Below are 23,673 nucleotides of genomic sequence, written 5' to 3' on the forward strand. Positions count from 1 at the left end.
GCTGGAATTTAGCTAGATGTAGAAAATTTTTAGGGAAAACGATATTTTTGTTCTTACCGGTTTAATCAAATTGATAGAGTTAATTCCATTTTCTGTCTTATAAATGACATTTTATTTTTAACATTTTTTATTAAAACATTCTCGTTTAGTCTTTTATCAACAAAATTGTTGAAATATCTTTAAATATAAAGACAATTTGATCTTTTATATACAAAGTATGTTGATCCAATATATTTTTTATGTTTATTTTAATTCATAATTGATGATCTAAATGTTTTTGTATTTAATGATATTTCAACGATTTTATTAATAAATGACCAAAATGATCATGTCACAATAATACTAGGACCAAAAGTGAATGCTCTGATTAAAAAAAGACTTAAAAGTGGACCGTTACCTATAAATTTAGGATAAAAAATAGAATTAACTCATGTCATAAACTTAAATAAGAGCAATACTACAAACTCATCCTCTATTTAAAAAAAAAAATTATTTAAAATTATTTTTAATTAGTTGTGGGATCAACCAATTCCAGATAATATTACGGATAATATTAGTTGTAGTCTCCATATATATTTAACACAGATAATATTACGGATCATATGCGTAGGAAGTCTTTAGGTAAAAAAATTAAGTTAAATCTCAACAATAGATCTAGTCCAAAATGAAGAAATTTAAAAAAAAAAAAAAAAACGTGGTGGCATTGTTGTAATTTTGAGTAAGTCCAGATGTTCTTTTTCTTCGAATGCATATTTTTCTTCTTTAAGTGCACATTTTTCTTCTTCGAGTTTATATGTTTTGTCTCAGTACTTAATTTTCTCTTTGAGTGCAAAACTTTGCCTTCAAGTGCACATTTATGGACCAATGTTTATTATATATTTTACACTTTTACATTATTTTCAATAATCTATAATTAAATTTCTAATGAAATTTGTGATTTTTACAAACGATTTGTATGGACAATTGCTTCAATAACACTTAGTTGAATAACTTTCCTTTTTGCTACCATAAATTGCTTTGATTGAACATATTTATGCCTTCAAGTGCAGAATTTTGGCTTTCAAGTGCACATTTTTATGCCTTCAAGTGCATATTTTTGTGCCTTAAAGTGCACAATTATGAGCAAGTGTTTATTACAGAGTATTTGTTTTCTTTCAATGATCTATAACAAAATTTCTAATGGAATTTGTGAGATTTACAAAATATTTGTATGGACGATTGCTTCACTAACACTTGAGTTGAATAACATCCCTTTTTGGTACCATAAATTGCTTCGATTGCACATCTTTGTACTTTTGAGTGTAGAATTTTGGCGTTCAAGTGTACATTTTTGTGTTTTAAGTACATGTTTTTGTACTTTCAAGCGTACAATTTTAGTTAATTCGAAGTGTAGTTGTATATGATGCCATTGTCAATTGCCTGCAAAGCCAAGACTGAAATATTTACCTTCTTCTGTTATCCCACATGTTACATTAGATAAATTAATTCAAGCAATTAGATGATTCATGCAATGCTTTTTTTATTTTTTACTCTCAAGGAGTTAACTTTGCACAAGGACTGCACAAAATTTATGGATAATATTACAAACAATTAAATATATTCAACACCCCTACAAACAAACAAAGAGAAACATTACAGGAACACAGTGATGTATGACCTTAGTATGAAGGAACCCAAAGTCATAGCCATCAGATCTTACCAGGCTTATGCTCATCTTCTCCAGGTACAAAAATATTGAGGCAAGATTGAAGAGGAGCTGAGAGTGTCTTGACTTTGGCAGTTGGTTTGGATGTTAATATTGTCCGGTAGTCTCCTGTTGCTTCAGGAGCTTCTAGAACATCAATCCCAAGTGCCAAACCCAATCCAGCAATAATCTTGGTAGGAGCAACCATGCATGGCCAGAGCCCATGTATCTTTTCAAATTGAGGAACCTAGACAAACAAACCACCTGAGAATAAAATGTTCAAACTCAGAAGCAAAATGATTCTTTTTTGGTGCTCTATTCTATGCTCAAAGAACTGTTTGATGGAAAATGAAATCAGTGTGAGCATTTTCTTTATGCACACATGCATGCAAGAGAAGAGAGAGAGAGAGAGAGGAATCTACCTCAATTCAAATACCACAACCTCTTAAAAGGACAACATTGGTAATGTTCTTTCCTTCAGCAGCCCACTTTGCATTTAGTGGATGGGCAACAAGAATGCATGAGATCTCCTTAGACAGTTCATTAACAACCACAGCTGTGTGCTTTGCCTCTTCTGTATCATCAAGAACCTGGGCCTGTAAAAGAAGGTGATTGTCCTTCAATGGGTCTGTTCCTGATATATTTCCACTTAATATTGGTCCCTTTACTACCACACCACATTTAAACTCTTAAGGCATGCATAAAGATCAATAGATACATCATCAAACTTGATTGTGACACACTAACACTTTCAATAAGTATATATTGTGTACAAGAAAGTGAATATGTGCAAATTTACATGAGCATATTATCTATCAAGAAATTACAACGCACCTCAGAGGTAATCATTACTCGTTGAGAATCCTTCAAGAAAAACTGCAATGAAGGGATGACCATCTGTCAAGAGTAGTGAAACTTTTAAGTATAAAATAAAGTTTGAAAACAGAAATTAGAGTAGTTAAAGCTCAATTCCAGTAATTTTGTTGCTTTAAGATCTCTTTCTACCATGGAAGTTTACCTGGGTGTCTAAATTGAAATCTCAATTACTGGCTTCCTGCAGCAACTATAAAAGAATTTGGAAATCTCAAGACATAATAACAAGTTAACAACTTCCCCAAGGTTCATTGATCAGTTTCCATTAAGTCCAGAAAATAACCAGAAGACATTGATATTTTCATCAATCCTTTCAAAGCTCCATAAATTGCCTGTGTCTTGGGATGCCTCTCATCATAGCAATAAAATTCAGCCACTTCATCATCAACCTCAATCAAGCTACACCCTGGAAGCTTTTTAAAACCGGTATCCCTCATGGCAACTTTCTGCTTTGCCACATCTTTCCATCTCTTAGCATCACCATAAATATTAGCAAGCATAACATAGTTTGCAGGGTTGTTTGGGTCGAGCTCTATTAGTTTCTGAAGTGCCAGTATGGCAACCTCAATATTCTTGTAAATCCTACATGCCCCTAATAATGCAGTCCAGATGACACTATCAGCTGGCATAGGCATCTTATGCACAAAATCAACAGCCTGGTCAAAATGGCCAGCTCGAGCCAAAAGATCAACCATGCAACCATAATGTTCAATTTGAGGAGCAAGCAAATACTCATTGGTCATAGATTGGAAATAATGAAATCCCTCTGAGACTAGACCCATGTGAGAGCAAGCACATAACACACCTATGAAAGTTATTCCATCTGGTCTTACACCAGCATTCCTCATCTGACTAAACAAATTCAAGGCATCAGCACCCTGACCATGCACTGCCACACCATTAATTATCGTGTTCCAAGATATCAAATCTTTTTTATCCATGCTCTTAAAAACATCAATTGCATTTCTGACCACCCCACACTTTGCGTACATATCAATTAAACCATTCCCAACATATACATTATCAATATAACCAATGCTCTCTGCATATGTGTGTACCCATTTACCCATATCAAGAGCTCCTAATCTAGCACAAGCAGACAACACATTCACAAGAGTGGCATCATTAGGTAGCACATCGGACTCAGTTAACATCCTCTTAAAGGCACCAAGAACTTCAAGAAAATGTCCATTATGAGCATATCCTCCAATCAAACCATTCCAAGAAAATATGTTTCTTTCCTGCATTGCCTCAAACACCCTCTCACACCCCTCGACATCCCCAGAATTCGCGTAGCCATTCAACAAAGTATTCCAAGACATCAAATCCTTATTGGGCATCACATTAAAAAGTTTCTGAGCCTCTACCATGTCCCTACATCCGATATATGCCACAACCATGCTATTCCACAAAACAATATCTCGCTCAGGTGCCAAGTCAAAAAACCTCCTTGCAGAAGCCAAATCACCATTCTCAACATAGCCATTAATCATAGAAGTCCAAGAAACCACATTTCTCAAAACCATCTCGCTAAACACTCTATGAGCAGACTCGATTTTCCTTGCTCTAGAATACAAATCAATCAAGGTAGTACCCACGAATGTATTAGACTTAAGCCCAATCTTGACCACGACACAATGCACTTCCTCGCCTTCCCTTAAAGCATATAACTTCACACAAGACTTCAAAATTATGGGAAATGTATAGCAGCTGGGCCTCTCATCCTTGTTCCTCATCCGACGAAAAAGCAGCAGCACCTCTCTGTGCTGGTCTTTTTGAAGGTAACCTTTGAACATAGCGTTCCAAAGCGAAGAACTTGGGTAGGGAATTTGATCGAACAGGTGGCGAGCGTGAAGAACTTCATTTAATTCGAAACATTTCAACAGAAAATGAGGGGTGGTGTACTCGTTTTGATTAAGACCGTGGATTGTGATCTGGGCTTGGATTTGTTTGAGGTTCCTTGTTGTCTTACATGATTGCAATAATGATATGAACTTTTCTTCGAGGAGTCTATGCGGAGGCTTGGAGACCAGGTTTAGAGCAACTTCACCTATTTTTGGAAGAGATGAATGTGCGCCATTTCCCCCAAACATTGTTCTGTCGGGTTTCGATTAAAAAACAAGGCGGACCGGTCAATATATTTGTAATTTGCATCAACTCCATACTAGTATACTACTATTTATTTATGAGAAATGAGAAATGAGAAATGAGAAATGAGAAATGCATTTTCACCCCTACATAAATTATAATTATACAAATTTACGCAATTATTTTTATGTGGTTAATTATTTTTTAAAAAAAATTTCAATCAGAACTTATCATAAATTGTCACATCAAAAACATAATTCAAATGTTATCATAATTGTTGGTTTTTGGGTTTTCGCGCCCAAGGAGGTCCAACACAACCTTTAGCTGGAGGATACACCTTTCAATAAAGCTTGCTAAAATAATATGGGCTCGATGATTTTGACGTGGAAACCGAAAGGAAAACCACGGGCCTTTTTGGGCGGTGCCAAGCCTAAAGACTTTCACTATTTTTGTAGGTATTTGTACATGTATTTGTATAGAGTGTATGATGTAAGAATGTGGTTGCCTCTCTTTCTTTCATGTATTGGAACTTCTCTTCTAGTAAAAATGGAGTCTTCTTGAGTGAGAGTGGAAGAGTGGCGTAGGAAGAGTGATGGGGTCTTCCATTGTGCTCAAGAATGGAATCTTCTTCATGTGGTCTTCTTGCTTGAATGAATGGAGAGTGATTGTGGGAGAGTGCCCCCATGTGTGTGGAGGAGTGGCGTGGGAAGGGTATTCTATGTTTTGTGATGTGGAGTACGTGATGCCTCCCCCCCATGATGAAGCCTTCCCCCCATGATGAAGCCTTCCCCTTTCTCTTATTCCTTCCCCCTTTTTATAGCTTTCCAGGAGCTTTAGAGACGTTAGGGGGTATTTAGTAGGGATTAAGGGTATTAAATTGGGGGTTAGGATGAGGTAGTTTGAATAGGTAATAAATTGGTAGTAATGGGTTGTAAGGTAGTCTTTATTTGGGGGTTATGGATGCTTAGTGGTAAGTAAATAGGTGTCTTTTAATAGGATAACGGCCACTTGGCCTATTGAGTGAATAGGGCAATAATTAGGAGTTTAATATCGGTTAACGGCTAGTTTAGGTCGACCTTCTACTCGTGCCGACTTCCGGGTCCAGCCGACTCCGGGTCGAGCCGACTCCTCGGTTTGACTCGGATCTCTTTTGGGCTTACTCCATTTTCCTCTTGGGCTTCTCTTATTCGTCTGGGCTTTATCTATTTTCTTCTTGGGCCCCGAGCCCACGGGGTTCACACCCCATCAACTAGTCCCTCACTTTTCTATGTCTCGCGCTTAGCAGGGCATGGAAAAGTATATTGTCTTGCCACAAAATTCCCTTTATTAGCCGCCTCGATTTTTGCCGACTCTTTATTCAAGATTCCAAACGACTCCATTTTCCTGACTTCTCTTCGTTGGCTATATGACCGACTGCTTCAGTGGATGTGACCCTCCGGCTTCGAGCTCCTTTTTTCTATAGCTGTCGAAGTGAATCTCGGCTGTAACTTTTTCTTTCTCTAATAAACTTCCGAGGGTTCGGACCCTCGATTCCTTCTTTATTCGCCGAGTCCCTCAGTCGAGGCGACTCTTCGGTTGTAGCTTTTCTTCCTTCTAAGAAATGGCTAGGGTCGGAACCCTGGTTTCTTTTCTCTTTTTCTCTAAGAAACGTCTAAGGGTCGGAACCCTTGTTTCTTTTCTCTTTTTCTCTAAGAGGTCTAAGGGTCGGAACCCTTGTTTCTTTTCTCTTTTTCTCTAAGAAACGTCTAAGGGTCGGAACCCTTGTTTCTTTTCTCTTTTTCTCGCCGAGTCCCTCAGTCGAGGCGACTCCTGTAGGCTTTTCCTCAGAAACGTCTAAGGGTCAGTGCCCTTGTTTCCTATCTTTTCTTGCCGAGTCCCTCGGTCGAGGCGACCCATTAGGCTTTTTCTATCTCAGAAACAGTTTAGGGTCAGTGCCCCGTCGTTTCTCTCAATACTCGCCGAGTCCCTCAGTCGAGGCGACCCCTGTAGGCTTTTTCTCGGAAACGTCTAAGGGTCAGTGCCCTTGTTTCCTATCTTTTCTTGCCGAGTCCCTCGGTCGAGGTGACCCATTAGACTTTTTCTATCTCAGAAACAGTTTAGGGTCAGTGCCCCGTCGTTTCTCTCTATACTCGCTGAGTCCCTCAGTCGAGGCGACTCCTGTAGGCTTTTTCTCGGAAACGACTAAGGGTCTGGGCCCTTGTTTCCTATCTCTTCTCGCCGAGTCCCTCAGTCGAGGCGACCCATTAGGCTTTTTCTATCTCAGAAACAGTTTAGGGTCAGTGCCCCGTCGTTTCTCTCTATACTCGCCGAGTCCCTCAGTCGAGGCGACTCCTGTAGGCTTTTTCTCGGAAACGACTAAGGGTCTGGGCCCTTGTTTCCTATCTCTTCTCGTCGAGTCCCTCAGTCGAGGCGACCCCTTAGGCTTTTTCTTTCTTAGAAACGGTTTAGGGTCAGTGCCCCGTTGTTTCTTTATATACTCGCCGAGTCTCTCAGTCGAGGCGACTCCTTTTGGCTTTTTCTCGGAAACGACTAAGGGTCTGGGCCCTTGTTTCCTATCTTTTCTCGCCGAGTCCCTCAGTCGAGGCGACCCCTTAGGCTTTTTCTTTCTTAGAAACGGTTTAGGGTCAGTGCCCCGTTGTTTCTTTATATACTCGCCGAGTCTCTCAGTCGAGGCGACTCCTTTTGGCTTTTTCTCGGAAACGACTAAGGGTCTGGGCCCTTGTTTCCTATCTTTTCTCGCCGAGTCCCTCAGTCGAGGCGACCCCTTAGGCTTTTTCTTTCTTAGAAACGGTTTAAGGTCAGTGCCCCGTTGTTTCTTTATATACTCGCCGAGTCTCTCAGTCGAGGCGACTCCTTTTGGCTTTTTTCTAAGGGTCATAGCCCTTGTTTCTTTTCTTTTTCTCTCGCCGAGTCCCTGCTCGAGGCAAGCCCTGACTATGATTCTTCTTCTCTGAGTAGACTTCTTGGACTCTTGGTCCTTTTACTAACTCGAGTGACTCTCGGTTGTAGCTTTACTTCTTCTTCCTTTCATATAGCCCTTTGTAGATGAGCAATTCTCCGAGCAATATTTTGGAATGCATATGCATTTTCTGCCACTAAATTTCCATGTCGAGTCGTGCCCTCGTATTGCATGCCACATATGTAATCCTTCGATTTTTATTATTTTCACCGGCTTTGGAGAGATCGTTGGTACTTCTTGTGTGTTTGTAATTTTCCCCCTTCTTCATCTTTTATCCGTACAACTAGATGGATCAACCACCTGAGGTTCGGGCGCTCAGTGGTTGACCTTGAATCTAGGCGGGTGGACAATCCAATGTCCGACACGGAGTGGTCAGCCCAGCGCGAATGGGCGGACCTACTCGGTCAGACTCTAGGAGTCGGCCTTGAAGCTGATTGGGCGGACAATCCGATGTCCGACACGGAGTGGTCGGCCCAGCGCGAATGGGCGGACCTACTCGGTCAGACTCTAGGAGTCGGCCTTGAAGCTGATTGGGCGGACAATCCGATGTCCGACACGGAGTGATCGGCCCAGCGCGAATGGGCGGACCTACTCGGTCAGACTCTTGGAGTCGGCCTTGGAGTTGATTGGGCGGACAATCCAATGTCTGACACGGAGTGATTGGCCCAGCGCGAATGGGCGGACCTACTCGGTCAGACTCTTGGAGTCGGCCTTGGAGTTGATTGGGCGGACAATCCAATGTCCGACACGGAGTGATCGGCCCAGCGCGAATGGGCGGACCTACTCGGTCAGACTCTTGGAGTCGGCCTTGGAGCTGATTGGGCGGACAATCCAATGTCCGACACGGAGTGGTCGGCCCAGCGCGAATGGGCGGACCTACTCGGTCAGACTCTTGGAGTCGGCCTTGGAGTTGATTGGGCGGACAATCCAATGTCTGACACGGAGTGATCGGCCCAGCGCGAATGGGCGGACCTACTCGGTCAGACTCTTGGAGTCGGCCTTGGAGTTGATTGGGCGGACAATCCAATGTCCGACACGGAGTGATCGGCCCAGCGTGAATGGGCGGACCTACTCGGTCAGACTCTTGGAGTCGGCCTTGGAGCTGATTGGGCGGACAATCCAATGTTCGACACGGAGCGGTCGGCCCAGCGCGAATGGGCGGACCTACTCGGTCAGACTCTTGGAGTCGGCCTTGGAAGCGCTCTAGTATGTCCCTCCAAGCTGCAAGAATTCAAAGCCATGTTTTTATGAGAAAAAAAGATTAATGTTAGGGCAAGAAAAGTCGAGCCCTGGCCTCCTTATTTTCTTCCATGGCTTTTACCAATCCTACGCAATTGAATTTTTGAATCTTTATAGCATTGAATTTAACGTATGTCAAGATTGCGCGTCTAAGATAGCCACGAGCAAGCTACGAAATGTGTCAACTCGTTCATCAAATAACTCCGGTCTTTGAAATCATCATCCTCAGTGTCAATCAGTGTTGAAGGAGTCAGAATCATCACATCATCGTATTGGTCCTTTTGTTGGTCACTTTCTTGCCGGCATTTTTAGGATTGCTACCGTTTAGAGCTCATTGTACAGATGATCGTTGTCTTGGCATTGCCTCCAAATGTAACATCGGCGAGAACATCTTCCATAATCCCTTGCCATTCATGCCCCATATCCTCCATATTTGAGCATCTAAATCTTCCTTTGTAGCCCAAGTTGTTGGTTTCTTCTGCTCATCGCCAGTTCCCGAACATAATTGTGGTAAGACTCGGGGCCTAACATATTTAAAAACAACCGGCGACTGAGATCTCTGCATGGTAGACGGTGTCTTGGTGCCCAATTTACCGCTATTTGATTGACTTTGAAAAAGCGCTCGATGGATCGATCCTATTTTTCAAAATGTCATTGGCACGACCAACGAATTCATTATCCTCCGAGTGCGCATGAGGAGCAATTTTCTGATGTAAAAATGCTCGACTCCGATCCGGCGACCGACTTCATGATGGCCGATTTGACAACTTCGTTGGGTATTGCTGCTTGCTTACTATATAGACATATACTTTGGTTTCCATCATGCCTCTGCTTTCAAATTTTCTTGCAAAGCTCCGAGAATCGCAGGAGATGGACTCGACGGACTCGGCGGGTCAACCATGAGCGCTGGAATAACCGAGAACGCTTTCATTCTTAGGCGAGAGATGATGGTGTCCTTGTCGACAAGCATTATGAGCGACAGGGTCGTCAATCGATTTCACGGATTCAGACACGGCTGTTCTCCGATCGCCCTCACAGAATTCGGGGCTGACTTAGGCGAGAGATGATGGTGTCCGACCCCTCGACTACTGACTCCAACTCAAGCTCTATCACCGACTCCATTGACTCCCACTCCGATTCCGCGACAGGCCACATGGTGGCCGAGTCCCTCAGTCTTGCTAAAGATTTGATGAATGAGAGATGAGAGATCAGAGTGAACTATCGCCGACACGTTTTCTTCTTGCTCTTCCTTTTCTGACTATCCTCTCGCCAACTTTCTGGATGCTTAACCGCGCGTTTCCCGATTGTCACGTACTCAGGAGCCTTAAGCCAACTACAGAAGTCAGCAAGGGGAATATCGATGCAAATGAACGGTCGGAGACTGATCGTCGCTTCTCGTGACGCGGGTGGCTGCCGGATTGCCAGTCAGATTATGGCACCGAGTCCCCCATCACCGGCTACCTACTCCGACTCCGCATCCTGCCATATGCTCACCAACCATCTCGACCCTGCCAGACCTGAATGGGTAAAAGTGGTAGGAGTCGGCATGCTCCTTGGCCGACTACTAATGAAGAGCTCCACGAATGCTTAATGCTTCCTTATTGATCGGACACTGTAAGTTGGGAGCTTTAATCGCCATAGATGCTTATTCCGACTCCACTGACTGTCGACTGTTTCCTTGCTGACTGCTGACTTTTTTTTTTTTTTTTTTTTATTTTTTTTTACCGACTGCATGCTTGGTGCTGAATATACTTCCGCATGGCAAGGTAATGATCTCACGATCAGGAATTAACTGGCGGACGCTCCTGGCCGGATTGAACCGACATAGTGGTTGCTCTGACTACCAAAGGGTGGCGGTACGTCTTGCCTTTCTCCTTTTGCGTCTTGGCTTTTGTTTTTCCACGTGCCTACTGGAGGCGGTGTGATTTATGATCGCCAGTGGTACTTCGATTGCTAGTGTTTGTACAATGCATATACGGAGGTTTCCAAAACACAAATTGCCTTGATATGACTGAAACGTTCCAATTCACAAGTTCCCAGGAGTCTGACTTCCATATCTTGCTCTTGTATATTGTGATATGGTGCCAATTTTTGTATTTAATTGACACGTATATGCTGAAGCCTTCTATGTACACATGATTTGATGCTGTGGGTTTCTAATTATCCTCATCCTTACCAAGATCACCAAACTAACTTTCATGTACTCACTAATAATTAATCATACGACAAATATGTTTACGAATGATAACGTATAAATGAATATTATTCATCAAAGACGCAATTATTCATCATTCCTTACCCACTCGCCAATTTCACTAAGTCCGTAGTCGGCAGGGGATAAATTCCTTATTTAGCGTCACTCGTCCATTTGCCTGTTACTTCTTTGTTGACCGTATTTTTACGGTCGACTCCTTGACTCTCTTGGCCAAGTCCCTTGGTATCACGGACGGACCATTCTTTGCCAACAGCTTTGAGTAATTTAAATATCTAATTTAAGGGTTACCTCTTGTAGACTTCGACACGCAATTCTCATCTAGTCCTCTTCTTGGTCCACGGTTCTCCGTGAACCTTCTCAATCTTCCGTCCGTAGTGACCGGACGCTCTCCGAAATTGCTCAGAAAAAGAGGTAACGCGACCTTTTGTCACGATCCCCACGGACGGCGCCAGTGTTGGTTTTTGGGTTTTCGCGCCCAAGGAGGTCCAACACAACCTTTAGCTGGAGGATACACCTTTCAATAAAGCTTGCTAAAATAATATGGGCTCGATGATTTTGACGTGGAAACCGAAAGGAAAACCACGGGCCTTTTTGGGCGGTGCCAAGCCTAAAGACTTTCACTATTTTTGTAGGTATTTGTACATGTATTTGTATAGAGTGTATGATGTAAGAATGTGGTTGCCTCTCTTTCTTTCATGTATTGGAACTTCTCTTCTAGTAAAAATGGAGTCTTCTTGAGTGAGAGTGGAAGAGTGGCGTAGGAAGAGTGATGGGGTCTTCCATTGTGCTCAAGAATGGAATCTTCTTCATGTGGTCTTCTTGCTTGAATGAATGGAGAGTGATTGTGGGAGAGTGCCCCCATGTGTGTGGAGGAGTGGCGTGGGAAGGGTATTCTATGTTTTGTGATGTGGAGTACGTGATGCCTCCCCCCATGATGAAGCCTTCCCCCCATGATGAAGCCTTCCCCTTTCTCTTATTCCTTCCCCCTTTTTATAGCTTTCCAGGAGCTTTAGAGACGTTAGGGGTATTTAGTAGGGATTAAGGGTATTAAATTGGGGGTTAGGATGAGGTAGTTTGAATAGGTAATAAATTGGTAGTAATGGGTTGTAAGGTAGTCTTTATTTGGGGGTTATGGATGCTTAGTGGTAAGTAAATAGGTGTCTTTTAATAGGATAACGGCCACTTGGCCTATTGAGTGAATAGGGCAATAATTAGGAGTTTAATATCGGTTAACGGCTAGTTTAGGTCGACCTTCTACTCGTGCCGACTTCCGGGTCCAGCCGACTCCGGGTCGAGCCGACTCCTCGGTTTGACTCGGATCTCTTTTGGGCTTACTCCATTTTCCTCTTGGACTTCTCTTATTCGTCTGGGCTTTATCTATTTTCTTCTTGGGCCCCGAGCCCACGGGATTCACACCCCATATAAGAGAAAAATCGTAATTTTGATTCAACAATTCGTTTATGTGATGCTTGGCTTTTGATTTTTTGAAATCTAATCATACAATTACTTCAAAAATTGTAAATTTGGTCATTGGCATTATAATTTTCTTTAACGGAGTTAAATGTTAGGATTTCTGAAGAGTAAATTCAAAATTTTACATTTACTTTCCGTTAAATGTTAGGATTTCTTAAGGATAAATTCAAAATTTTACATTTACTTTTTACTTAATATGACAAGAACAATATGATCCTACTCCATTAATAAATATAAGACAATGCACCGTCTTTCTTGACAAATTATCTAAGAGTAAGACCAATGATTTGAATTTATTTATTTTTTCTAATTTTTTGTTGGCAAATTATATCAAGAACCAAGGTCAATGTTGCATCATGGCCTCAAGTACATAAAAATAATCGTGTATGTACATTTTTTTAAAAAATCATATCATATACATACAAACAATACTACAAGTTCATAAAAAATGGTACAAATTGATTAATTGTCACTTTTTTTTTAGAAAACAATTGTCACTTGAATATATTATTCTCTATTTCTTTTTATTTGAATAAAATCAATATCAATATATTAAAAAAATTAAAAAATTAAAAATATTTCGTTGAGATATTTTAAATAACACTTATATTGATATATGTTTTTCAATATACCATTTTAATAATTTGTTATGAACTTGATTTTATAAATTTACAATAATAGATTTATGTATTTACAAATTACAATTATTATGACTTTATGAACCATCAATAATGCAGTGATTTTTATCAATGGTTATACAGTGGATCATTGTCCACACAACAACGTGGACTATGGTCTAATACGACAGTGTTTCAACTAATTAAAATAACCACTGCTACATTAATAGTTTAATACCGTCAATATCAACTAATAGAAATGCTACTACGTGCGGAAGGTTCATTGTTTGTATATTATTGATTCATTATTTGTATACTTAAAAGTTCATTATTATTTGAATATTACAAAATAATACGTAGTACGAGACTAGTTGACTGCTCATTATTCATGTATTATAGATTAATTATTACATCAATAGCAATCAGAGAATTTGCTTCAATTGCAATCCGAGAACTGGTATTAACTACCCCCAAAAAAAAAAAAAAAAAAAAAAAAAAAAAAAAAACCAAGCTAAAGCATAAATCAAACTATACAATTACCAAATCAAAACAACAATAAAAACAAATTCATTATTACATAATGAAGGTATTGTAAATTCGATCTTCTTTAGCTTAATCTTCCATGATGATTTCGACGCAATTATATGCCAAGAACAATACAGAGAAAAGAGAGAAAAGTAGAGGAAGAGAAACTGGGTAAGATCCAGGAACCGAAAAAGCCTCATATTATTTAATCATTTCACTAACAACATTAAAGTAGGAGATGATGGGATAATGCCCATAAATGAATATTTATAACACTCTCCTTACCAATTATCTTACCTCACTAGAAAAACCTCAGTGAGAAAAACTTAATATATGAAAAAAAATACACAATATATATATATATATATATATATATATATATATACTAGTAATTTACCCGCGTGATGCACGAGAAAAAATTATGTTATTATAAATATAAACAAAAAATAAAAAAATAAAAAAATTTTAAATTGTTTAATATAATAATATTTTTTAGCTTCTATTGGTCAAGTATTTATTATTTTTATAGAATACAAAATTACAATAAAATTAAAATTAAAATTTTGTATGGTTAATATAATCTCTAATTATGTACATATTCAAATAAACTTATAGAGAGAATTTACATAATTACATTGATTTATTCTTAATTGTATTTCATCTATATTATAATTTTCACAATACGAATAATAACTAAGATAATTACATTTAGAAAGCAAATTTCAAATTTTGTATGAGTAAATTTAAACTCTAATTGAACAAATTTTTTATATGATTATATAATATATATTCTTTATGCACATGTCATTCCATAAACCCAAATGTCATTCTATAAGCCCAATATCACTTTTTTTGTAGAGATCAGATAATTCAAATGGATTTTTTTTTCTTTTAAAAGTCTTAAGTTTAGAAATCCAGAAAAACATTTAAAGACTCATACGATATATACATTTATATATTTAAATATTTATTTATGGCTCAAATGATTTTTTTTTTTAAATTCTGAAGTCCAATAATTAACGCACGGCCCGCAGCATTTGTTTTCTCCATCCCTTCTCGCTTCTGCCCTTTCTTTGAAGCATTTGAGAAGATAGAAAAGTACACTCCACAATCTCTACCTGTAGAAGGTGATTCCTTAATGTTTGGCTCCATTTTTCTACCACTTTTCATAATTCTTCTCTTTTGTTTACTCTTTTTTTTGGTAGGCGTGATTGTTAGGGTCTCCTCTACATTCTACGAGTACCATCTTTTGTCTCCTCCGCCGCCATGGCCATGAAAATACAAAAATGGTATGACAAATTGCTGCAGTTTACGCTCACATGGATTTGATTTGGGTGTTTTATAGGAGAAAAATTATATGTAGAGGCTTGCATTAATTGCATTGTTTTGGAGCTTTCATCAAAAATTTAATTAATATTGTAATCCCAAGAAACACCATAAATAAAAAAATCATATCAAATATACTTTCATTGTAAAGCCAAAGATTAATTAATATTGCATCGTTTCATATTTTCTATTAATCGAAAATTGGAATCCTTAATCATAATATCATAACATTTTATTTTTCATATGTTGTGCTTTTTTTTTTATTTATTTTATTTTATAGTAAAGGATGTTGTGGCATTAATTGTAACATTAATTACTTCCCAAACCATATAGCTTTATTATAATTAAGATATGTGAAATCATATGTTACATCAATTGTCTCATTACAAACCTTAGCTTAAATTAACAACTTGCTACAAGTCCCACACCAAACAAAGTGACAATAAAGGAATAAAAATTTCTATATGAAATTGAATTCATGAAGATGACGATAAAAGATTACAATTTTCGATTTCAATAATTAATCAATTAAACAAAAATGCAGAATTCCAAATTAAATAAGCATTATTCACAAAAAATGGGATTTTTTTAAAAGGAAAAAGTCAGTGAAAATCAATAAACGCATATACTGATAACTCATTAGTGATATACACACTATACATATCAATTATCATTACATACAATAAATCTAGAAAGCCATATACACAAAGAATCACCAAAAATCAGAAAAATGAAGGCTACTCTACAGACAGAAGAAATCCATCTAAATCAGAAAAAATCAGTTAAAAATAAATAAATAAATAAATAAATAACCATCTGCAATTCTGCATTAAATAAGAATCAGTGAAAAAAAATCCTTCTGTTAAACTCACAGACTTTACTTGCATTGCTGTGTCCAGACTTGCAAAGGATTTCAGCTGTCTTCGCTGGTGGTCTGGACTTTGCTGTCTAGAGTTTAGAGGTCACCTCAGTGTCTTGGTTGAAATTAGACATGACCACGGTTCCGGTCCAGTTCCGGTTCCGTATTTGGTCGAACCGGAACCGGCGGTTCTGATTGAAACCGTCGGTTCTAACCGATAATTTTTTTTTTTTTTTTTTTGTAAATTGTAAGTTTTTAAGTATTGTTAGGCCCTGAGTTGAGTAAATTTTTTTTTGTTTTTAAAGATGACAGTTGTAACTTGTAAGTTTAAGTGGAATAAAATGTTTAACTTTGCTATGTTTTAATACAAAGACCTTATGAGAATAGTGATCAGAGAGCATTGAAACTAATAAAGGCAATTCTTAGGCCATTAATGATTAGGATAACAAAGGAAACAAAAGACAATAAATTTTTCATTGTCATTTGTTTCCTTTATTTTTCTAAACATTAATAAACTAAGAATTACCTTTATCAGTTTCAATACTCTCTGATCACTACTCCCATAAGGTCTTTATATTAATTTATTCATAACAAAATTAAGTAATTTATTTCACTTAAATTAAAAAAAAATTTAATAATTTTGGGCTTGCACTTAATTTTACCAAGACTAAGTTGCATACGTATCTTATTGAAACTTCAATAAGAATCAAAGCCCACGTAGTTCTCTTACCTTTTTTTTAAGTGTCTGTTTACTCCCCTTCGGTTGCAGTAGTGGTTGCATCATTGGAAAAGAAATCGTTAAGAGAATGAGAATTCAGAGAAGCAAAGTATTGAGAGTTTGAGAGTGTGAGAGAGAGAAACTGAAATTTTGGGTGAAGAAAAATCGTGTATGAACTCACGCATTTATAGAAGAAGTATAAAGAAGAAGAAAAATGAGTGCTTTTGTCTAGGGGTGACCACGGTTCCGGTTCAAACCGGAATCGTAACCGTAATCGAAACCGTCACTGTGCTAACCGGAACCGTCCGTACGGTTCCGGTTCTTAACCGGAACCTATAAGGTTCCTATAATATTGGAATCGGAACCACCGGTTCCGGTTCCAAACCGAAAAAAAAAAATAAAAAAAAAAATGCAAAAGCTGCAAGCTTAAGCCTGCAGCGTGACAGCTTCTGCCCCACTGCCATGACAGTGGGGCAGAGTAGACTGTGGAGTCACGGGAATAAAGCGAAATTGGCTTTATACCTTTATATGGCTTTATATATTATATAATATATATATATATATATATATATATATATATATATATATATATATATATATATATATATATATATTATATTATTTATATATAAGTATAGGCTATAGACTCAAGTCAGTGAAGTCACTCAATGGCTATTTTCATAATTTGCCTGACAAAAGCACTCATTTTTCTTCTTCTTTATACTTCTTCTTCTATAAATGCATAAGTACATACACGATTTTTCTTCACCCAAAATTTCAGTTTCTCTCTCTCACACTCTCAAACTCTCAATACTTTGCTTCTCTGAATTCTCATTCTCTTAACGATTTCTTTTCCGATGATGCAACCACTACTGCAACCGAAGGGGAGTAAACAGACACTTAAAAAAAAGGTAAGAGAACTACGTGGGCTTTGATTCTTATTGAAGTTTCAATAAGATACGTAGGCAACTTAGTCTTGGTAAAATTAAGAGCAAGCCCAAAATTATTAAATTTTTTTTTAGTTTAAGTGAAATAAATTACTTAATTTTGCTATGAATAAATTAATATAACAGGGCGTTTGGTTGGAGGGGGGGAATTATGTGGGAAAGGAATTGTAATTCCATGGGAGTTGAATTACTGGGAATAAAGTGGGAATTTAAATTCCAGTGTTTGGTTGACAGGAATAGAATTACTGGGAATTTCAATTCCAATGTTTGGTATACATGAGAATTGAAAGGGAATAAGTAGTATAAAGTCAAAAATGTCAATTATTGTTGTTAGACATTAATTTTAGGTTAAAAAAGGAAGGAGTAATTTTGACTCATCACTATCTTTTTTCCCCAGGAATTAAAATACCAGGGGGGGGGGGGGGGGGGGGCGGGGCATGGGATTTTAATTCCATGAAAATGAGGGAATTGCAATTCCCTCCAACCAAACTACGGAATTTAATGGCCTTTGGAATTAGATGGGAATTAAGTGGGAAGGGAATTTAAAATCCCTCCAACCAAACGCCCTGTAAAGACCTTATGGGAGTAGTGATCAGAGTATTGAAACTGATAAAGGTAATTCTTAGTTTATTAATGTTTAGAAAAATAAAGGAAACAAATGACAATGAAAAATTTATTGTCTTTTGTTTCCTTTGTTATCCTAATCATTAATGGCCTAAGAATTGCCTTTATTAGTTTCAATGCTCTCTGATCACTATTCTCATAAGGTCTTTGTATTAAAACATAGCAAAGTTAAACATTTTATTCCACTTAAACTTACAAGTTACAACTGTCATCTTTAAAAACAAAAAAAAAAATTTACTCAACTCAGGGCCTAACAATACTTAAAAACTTACAATTTACAAAAAAAAAAAAAAAAAAAAAAAAAAAAAAATTACCAGTCAGAACCGAAACCGGAACCGGAACCGTGGTCATGTCTACTTTTGTCAGGCAAATTATGAAAATAGCCGTTGAGTGACTTCACTGACTTGAGTCTATAGCCTTATACTTATATATAAATAATATATATATATTATATAATATATAAAGGAGTTAAATTCACTTTTGGTCCTATATTTATTGCGCATTGGCCACATTTTGCCCGCTTTAATTAATTTTGCCACATTTTGCTCAAATTTAATAAAAACTGGACACTTTTAGTCCAACGTTACAATTTCTGTTAAACTGCTGTGAAGTAGAAGGACAATTCTGTCCTTTCATGTGGAATTCTTCATCCGCCTTCAATTTTTTAGTTCACCTGCGATGGTCTTCACCAATTGCAAATCCAAACCAAATACTAAACAACACACAAACAAAGTTCCAATTTTGTTACCCAATTCAAAGATTCAATGGAAGGTATAGGAAGAAAAGAGACTAGACAACGGAGAAAAAGAGAGAACATAAACAGACAGTATGGATTGCCCCATACATTTTTAATACTCAGTTATGGACAAATCGCACGGAACGGCAGAAAACACACCGGAAAAGGAGGCACATTGGGGCACGTGAGAGGAGTTGCTGTTAGCAACCGCCGTTAACCGCCATGGCACCAAGAGTTGGGACTCTGTCGCCGACGAGCTCCAGAAACGGAGCACCGTTCTGATGATGCTGCTATCGCGGATCGCCTGAGAGCTGCAGGCTTAAATACCTTGACCCTAAGAGACGTTTCTCTTCCGGTGAAGTTAACGGTGTTGACGATGAGTGTGGCGAACGAACCGAGACTGCCGTACCATTGCTAGAGGAGTTGCGGAAGCTCCGACTCGCTGAACTGAGACGCGAAGTTGAACGCTATGATCTATTGTGTAATTCGCATGTTCATATATATATATATATATATATATATATATATATATATATATATATATATATATATATATATATAATTTAAAGATCTGAATGATGAATTGAATAATAGCTTGGTTTTATGAGCAACTTTTGCTGGAAACAGAGAGATTTCTTTGATTGTGATCTAGGTCTCTGCAATTGAAGGTGAAGACACTGACGGAAGAGAGAGATCGGAGTATGCGAGAGGAGAGAAATCTGATCCGGCAATGAGTAACTCTTCGAGTTCAAGGCATGACGCTAATGCCTTATGGTTTATGGACAATTGGTGAAGACCATCGCATGTGAACTAAAAAATTGAAAGCGGATGAAGAATTCCACATGAAAGGACAGAATTGCCCTTCTACTTCACAGCAGTTTAACAGAAATTGTAACGTTGAACTAAAAGTGTCCAGTTTTTATTAAATTTGGGCAAAATGTGACAAAATTAATAAAAGCGGACAAAATGTGTCCAATGCGCAATAAATGTAGGACCAAAAGTGGATTCCATATAAAGGCATAAAGCCAATTTGGCTTTATTCCACTGTGGAGTCACGGGTAGATTCCCATGACTCCACAGTCTACTCTGCCCCACTGCCATGGCAGTGGGGCAGAAGCTGTCACGCTGCAGGCTTAAGCCTGCAGCTTTTGCATTTTTTTTTTTTCGTTTTGGAACCGGAACCGGCGGTTCCGGTTCCAATATTATAGGAACCTTAACCGGAACCTTATAGGTTCCGGTTAGCACAGTGACGGTTCCAGTTACAGTTCCGGTTTGAACCGGAACCGTGGTCACCCTTAGTTGAAATGGACTTTGCTGTCTAGAGTCTAGAGTCTAGAGGTCACCTCTCAGTGTCTTGGTTGAAAGCACTCAAGGATTCAAGGCAGACCGCAATTTTAATTGAGTTTGAAAAGGAAGTGTGTGTGTATATATATGCTAGCCATCCAATTCTTGAGATCCACCGAATCCATTGCTAATTTCACCACAATTGATTAGGTAAAATGGTTCTGCAAAGTTTATTTGTTTATACAGGTTGTATGGATATAAATATATAATAGTAAGAATTGTGCCAACCATGCAATTTGTATGCATGGTAATATTACTCTTATATCATTCTATATACGGAGGCTCAATAAGGAAATTTAGTACTAGCACATAGAGTTAGTGTCAAACAGGCTTTTGTTGCCGAAATGAGGCAACTGCAAAATGAAATTAAAAAGCACCGTAGAGCGCTAAACTTCTTTCTATAAGTGTTGGAACAATGGATCTTGTAAAGAAGGAAACCCACTTTGTAGCACGAGCATGCACTTCTTTCCTTGCACAATGTTCTTTAATTTCATTTTACAGTTGTCCCATTTTTGTGGCAATTGCAGAAAGCCTATTTGACACATCCATAACCATACATGCTAGTACTAAATTTCCTTCATTTTAATTTGATAAAGTGGAAACACTTATCAAGCCTCCATTTATAGAGTGGTAGAATAATATTGCCATGCAGTACAAATTGCATGGCTAACACAAACTTACTATTATAACCACACAACATGTAAGAACAAACAAACTTTACAGAACCGTTTCACCTAATCAATCAAAGTCAACAATGAATTCGGTGGATCATCCACTCCACAAAAATTAGATGGCGGACAATTCTTACTAGTTCTTTGCACAACTTTTCTACCGTTAAAAACTATCATGCTATTTAATAAAAAAAAAAAAAAAAAAAAAAAAAACACACACACACACACATATCAAAACAACATCATTTTGAAAATAAAAAATAAAAAATCAGTAGGGCAGCTGACCTAGTATGGATCAGCTTTGAGTAATTGAGTGGAAACCAACAAATTTTCTATTAATACTAAAATAATATTCAGCCTAATATTGATGGTACAATTCCACAACAATCTTCAACAGAGAACCCATTACTAATTATGATTACATCTTCACTCATAAAAAAATCTTCACTCATAAAAAATCTTCTGTGTACAAACTAAAAATAAAAAATAAAAAAATATTTAACATTAAAATTTTGACAGCAGTTTCATACAATACAAGTAGAAATTTAAAATTAAAAATGTATTTAAAAAGAAGGAAAAATAGGCAGAGTGAGAAAAAAAAATTGAGTGAGAGCAAAGTTCAAAAAATTAAAAAATGTCCATGACAAAATATCAAACACAAATAAACCTTCAAATACTGAATCAAAAAACATTTTTTTATAACTGAACCCCAAAATAAAACATATTTCATATCAATTAATCAATCATGGCACATAATAAATTACTAATTCACCAATTCACAATCAGGTAAAAAAGTTGATTTATTTTATTTTTTGGATATATATTAATAGTGTATGCAAAACCATCTAATTGATACAACTAGAAAGCATAAATGATATCTATACACATGGATCCTCCCAAGGCTACTACAGAATCAACCGCATGTATTTCAACAGACTAAATTATCAAACCAATTTCCATTGCTAACAAATTCATAGCTTAATAAGTTCATCAAAATGCAAAGTAATTTCTTCAAGAATAGGCTTTCCCCCTGAACTTTTGAATGTGGAGGCGTGGAGCTAAGGATTCATTACTGCGCCTTTGAACATGCCTCTCGGACAAAATAAATAAAGACAATAGCGGATAGGCCACTACTCTTTGTTTAAATAGTCAAAGATGATTATTGCATCTTTGTTTTAAAATGGTAAAAGAAGTTCTGCCACTTCATTATTTGAGCTAGGAAGCTCCTTGGGAGCTTGAATCTTAAGACTAGTGGTTAGGCATTTAAACAATTAACATGAGCTTTCTATTAGTAAAATAATATTTCCAAGCAATCCAGCCAACTCAAACAAGTGACTTAAGCATTATTTTCATCTAAGAGAGGCAAAACGGAAAAAAAAAAAAAAAATGGAATGAAGGAGAGTAGTGAGGCTCAGCTAAGGGGCTCTTTATACTGGACCAAAACACTAATAATAAGCAATTATGATGTTTTATTTAGTATGTTTAATTCCATTCTCTTCATTAGTCTCTCATACCTAATATTGTCATTGACAGGCAGGGCCGCAAGGGCACATGCAGAGCCAAAAAAAAAAAAATGTTGAGTAGGGGCAGAGTTCAAGCGATTAAAAAATGTTAATGACAAAAAACCAAACACCAATAAAAACAATTTAAATACTGAAACAAAACATTTTTTTCATCAATTAATCAATCTATGACAGATTATAAATTCACAAATCACATTTAGAAAATACACAATTCACCCATTCATAATTTATAATTCACAATTCAAATTTTATAAATTATAATTCACAATCAAAATTCACCAATTTACAATTAACAATTCACCAATTACAATTTATAAGACAATTAATATATTGTAAATCTCAGGAAAATTTCATGATTTATGGAATTAGGGTTTAGGGAATAAGGAGGTTGAGGTTCGAACCTGAGGAGCTGCAAGCTGCTGTTGGACGCTTTACGACTGGTCGGAGCGGGCGACGGTCGACAGAGCTGCTGACTGAGATGAAGACTGAAGACGGCGACGCGGTGAAAGTTGCGGAGCTACTGGTCGCTGGCCCGCAGCGATCCAACGGCAGTGCGGCTGCGATTCCTTGAAGACGAAGTGGTCCTGCAGCTTTCTCGTAGAAGTTTGTTTGAAGGGATTTGTCGTTTGCGTACAAGGCAGAAAAAATAAATTAATTAAATAACTAAAAAAATAATGGCGTTGTACAGATTGCTCGACTGCTTCAAACTTGGAAGGAGAACAGAACAGAATCATACTTTGTTCGACGATGCCGCGATGTCGTTAATGTAGATCTTGGAGGAGCTAGTTTAAGTGGCAATCGCTCCTTTTCCTTCGTTGAATCCCAACCCTAAGAATCCCCAATCCCCAACCCTAAGAATCCTAAGCTCCTCCAGACAGAGTATTTGAGAGGAATCACTCATTTTCCTTATTTACAGGACTAGTCATGTGCCCGGTGAGTCCAGGGCACGCGCTTTGCATGAAACATCTACCCCATGACTCAACCTTTGAACATAAAAGAGTTGATGGAAAATGACTTCTGTACTTAAATATTCTATAGTCATGAATTTTATTATTGACAATACTTTCTCCAAAATAATGTTATTTTGTCCCAATGAATTTCTTTTTAACTTTTGAAAGTATTGCCAACAACATTTCTAAAAGATAAATTTGTGTAAGACGGTCTTAAAGATCTTTATTCGTAATACGGGTCGGATCAATATGAAAAATGTAATACTAATTAAGAATAAATTATTTATTATTTATATAAGAAA

General features: G+C 37.6%; 2 protein-coding genes across 9 annotated transcripts; both read right to left on the reverse strand.

The window, feature by feature from the left end:
- Window positions 1-1,434: 1,434 nt before the first annotated feature.
- Window positions 1,435-23,255, reverse strand: LOC109171759 (pentatricopeptide repeat-containing protein At3g29230-like). Of its 8 annotated transcripts, XM_019320823.1 has the most exons (7): window positions 20,227-21,326; window positions 15,881-15,965; window positions 2,799-4,654; window positions 2,560-2,581; window positions 2,519-2,529; window positions 2,107-2,280; window positions 1,435-1,931 (listed from the first exon to the last, which is right to left on the reverse strand). In XM_019320823.1, exon 3 carries the CDS (start codon window positions 4,648-4,650, stop codon window positions 2,806-2,808), a length of 1,845 nt encoding a protein of 614 aa, XP_019176368.1. In that variant the 5' UTR covers window positions 4,651-4,654; window positions 15,881-15,965; window positions 20,227-21,326; the 3' UTR covers window positions 1,435-1,931; window positions 2,107-2,280; window positions 2,519-2,529; window positions 2,560-2,581; window positions 2,799-2,805. The 8 variants fall into 8 exon arrangements, with proteins under 8 accessions (XP_019176368.1, XP_019176365.1, XP_019176366.1 ...); XM_019320820.1 differs by having other exon boundaries at window positions 2,519-2,581; XM_019320821.1 differs by having other exon boundaries at window positions 2,519-2,560; window positions 2,703-4,654; window positions 20,227-21,325.
- On the reverse strand, window positions 1,689-2,581 carry LOC109171737. Its single transcript, XM_019320792.1, has 3 exons — window positions 2,519-2,581; window positions 2,143-2,280; window positions 1,689-1,931 (listed from the first exon to the last, which is right to left on the reverse strand). Exons 1-3 carry the CDS (start codon window positions 2,579-2,581, stop codon window positions 1,689-1,691), a joined length of 444 nt encoding a protein of 147 aa, XP_019176337.1.
- Window positions 23,256-23,673: the final 418 nt, after the last annotated feature.

This window comes from Ipomoea nil, unplaced genomic scaffold, assembly GCF_001879475.1.
Source record: "Ipomoea nil cultivar Tokyo-kokei standard unplaced genomic scaffold, Asagao_1.1 scaffold0380, whole genome shotgun sequence".
Taxonomy (NCBI): domain Eukaryota; kingdom Viridiplantae; phylum Streptophyta; class Magnoliopsida; order Solanales; family Convolvulaceae; genus Ipomoea; species Ipomoea nil.